The sequence below is a fragment of the Emiliania huxleyi genome (assembly GCF_000372725.1).
Source record: "Emiliania huxleyi CCMP1516 unplaced genomic scaffold EMIHUscaffold_8101, whole genome shotgun sequence".
In the NCBI taxonomy this organism is placed as follows: Eukaryota; Haptophyta; order Isochrysidales; family Noelaerhabdaceae; genus Emiliania; species Emiliania huxleyi.
Window position 1 is genome coordinate 1 of NW_005195937.1, and position 1,285 is coordinate 1,285.

General features: G+C 80.3%; 1 protein-coding gene across 1 annotated transcript; it reads left to right on the plus strand.

Annotated features, from left to right (window-relative positions):
• Nucleotides 1–146: 146 nt before the first annotated feature.
• Nucleotides 147–1,111, plus strand: EMIHUDRAFT_125125 (hypothetical protein; the record flags this gene model as incomplete). The annotated part of the gene is made up of 1 exon (XM_005759101.1): nt 147–1,111. A coding segment is annotated over one exon (965 nt), but the record flags the coding sequence as incomplete, so codon positions are not given.
• Nucleotides 1,112–1,285: the final 174 nt, after the last annotated feature.

Below are 1,285 nucleotides of genomic sequence, written 5' to 3' on the forward strand. Positions count from 1 at the left end.
GGGTGGTGAGGGCGGCGGAGGAGAAGGCGGAGGCGGGCTTGGCGGCGGCGGCGAGGGCGGGGGAGGCGAGGGCGGTGGTGGAGACGGAGGCGGGCTCGGAGGCGGCGGGCTCGGTGGTGGGGGTGAGGGCGGTGGTGGGCTTGGAGGCGGCGGCGACGGTGGCGGCGGGCTGGGCGGCGGCGGGGAGGGCGGAGGCGGACTTGGAGGCGGAGGGCTCGGAGGCGGCGGCGAGGGCGGCGGCGGCGAGGGTGGTGGTGGTGATGGCGGCGGAGGGCTGGGCGGCGGCGGCGAGGGAGGAGGCGGACTTGGCGGTGGCGGCGACGGAGGGGGTGGTGAGGGCGGCGGAGGAGAAGGCGGAGGCGGGCTTGGCGGCGGCGGCGAGGGCGGGGGAGGCGAGGGCGAGGCGGAGGGAGGCGGTGGCGAGGGCGAGGCGGACGGCGGTGGCGGCGACGGCGATGTCGAGGGAGGTGGCGGCGACGGTGAGGCGGAGGGAGGCGGCGGCGAGGGCGACGCTGACGGCGGCGGCGGCGAGGGCGAGGTGGAGGGAGGCGGCGGCGAGGGCGACCCGGAGGGAGGCGGTGGTGAGGGTGAGGTGGACGGCGGCGGCGGAGACGGTGAGGCGGAGGGAGGCGGCGGCCAGGGCGAGGCGTACGGCGGCGGCGGCGACGGCGATGCCGAGCGAGGCGGCGGCGAGGGCGACACGGACGGAGGCGGCGGCGATGGCGAGGTGGAGGGAGGCGGTGGCGAGGGCGACGCGGACGGCGGTGGCGGCGGCGGCGATGCTGAGGGCGGCGGGGGCGACGGCGATGCCGAGGGAGGCGGCGGCGAGGGCGAGGCGGACGGCGGTGGCGGCGACGGCGATGCCGAGGGAGGCGGTGGCGACGGCGAGGCGGACGGAGGTGGCGGCGACGGTGAGGCGGAGGGAGGCGGCGGCGAGGGCGAGGCGGAGGGAGGCGGCGGCGATGGTGAGGCGGAAGGATGCGGCGGCGAGGGCGAGGCGGACGGCGGTGGCGGCGAGGGCGAGGCGGAGGGAGGCGGCGGCGAGGGCGAGGCGGAGGGAGGCGGCGGAGATGGTGAGGCGGAGGGAGGCGGCGGAGATGGTGAGGCGTAGGGAGGCGGCGGCGAGGGCTAGGCGTAGGGAGGCGGCGGCGAGGGCGACGCGGACGGCGGCGGCTGCGAGGGCGAGGCGTAGGGAGGTGGCGGTGACTGTGAGGTGGACGGCGGCGGCGCCTATGGTGAGTCGGATGGAGGCGGTGGTGTCGGTGAGGTGGACGGCGGCGGCGGA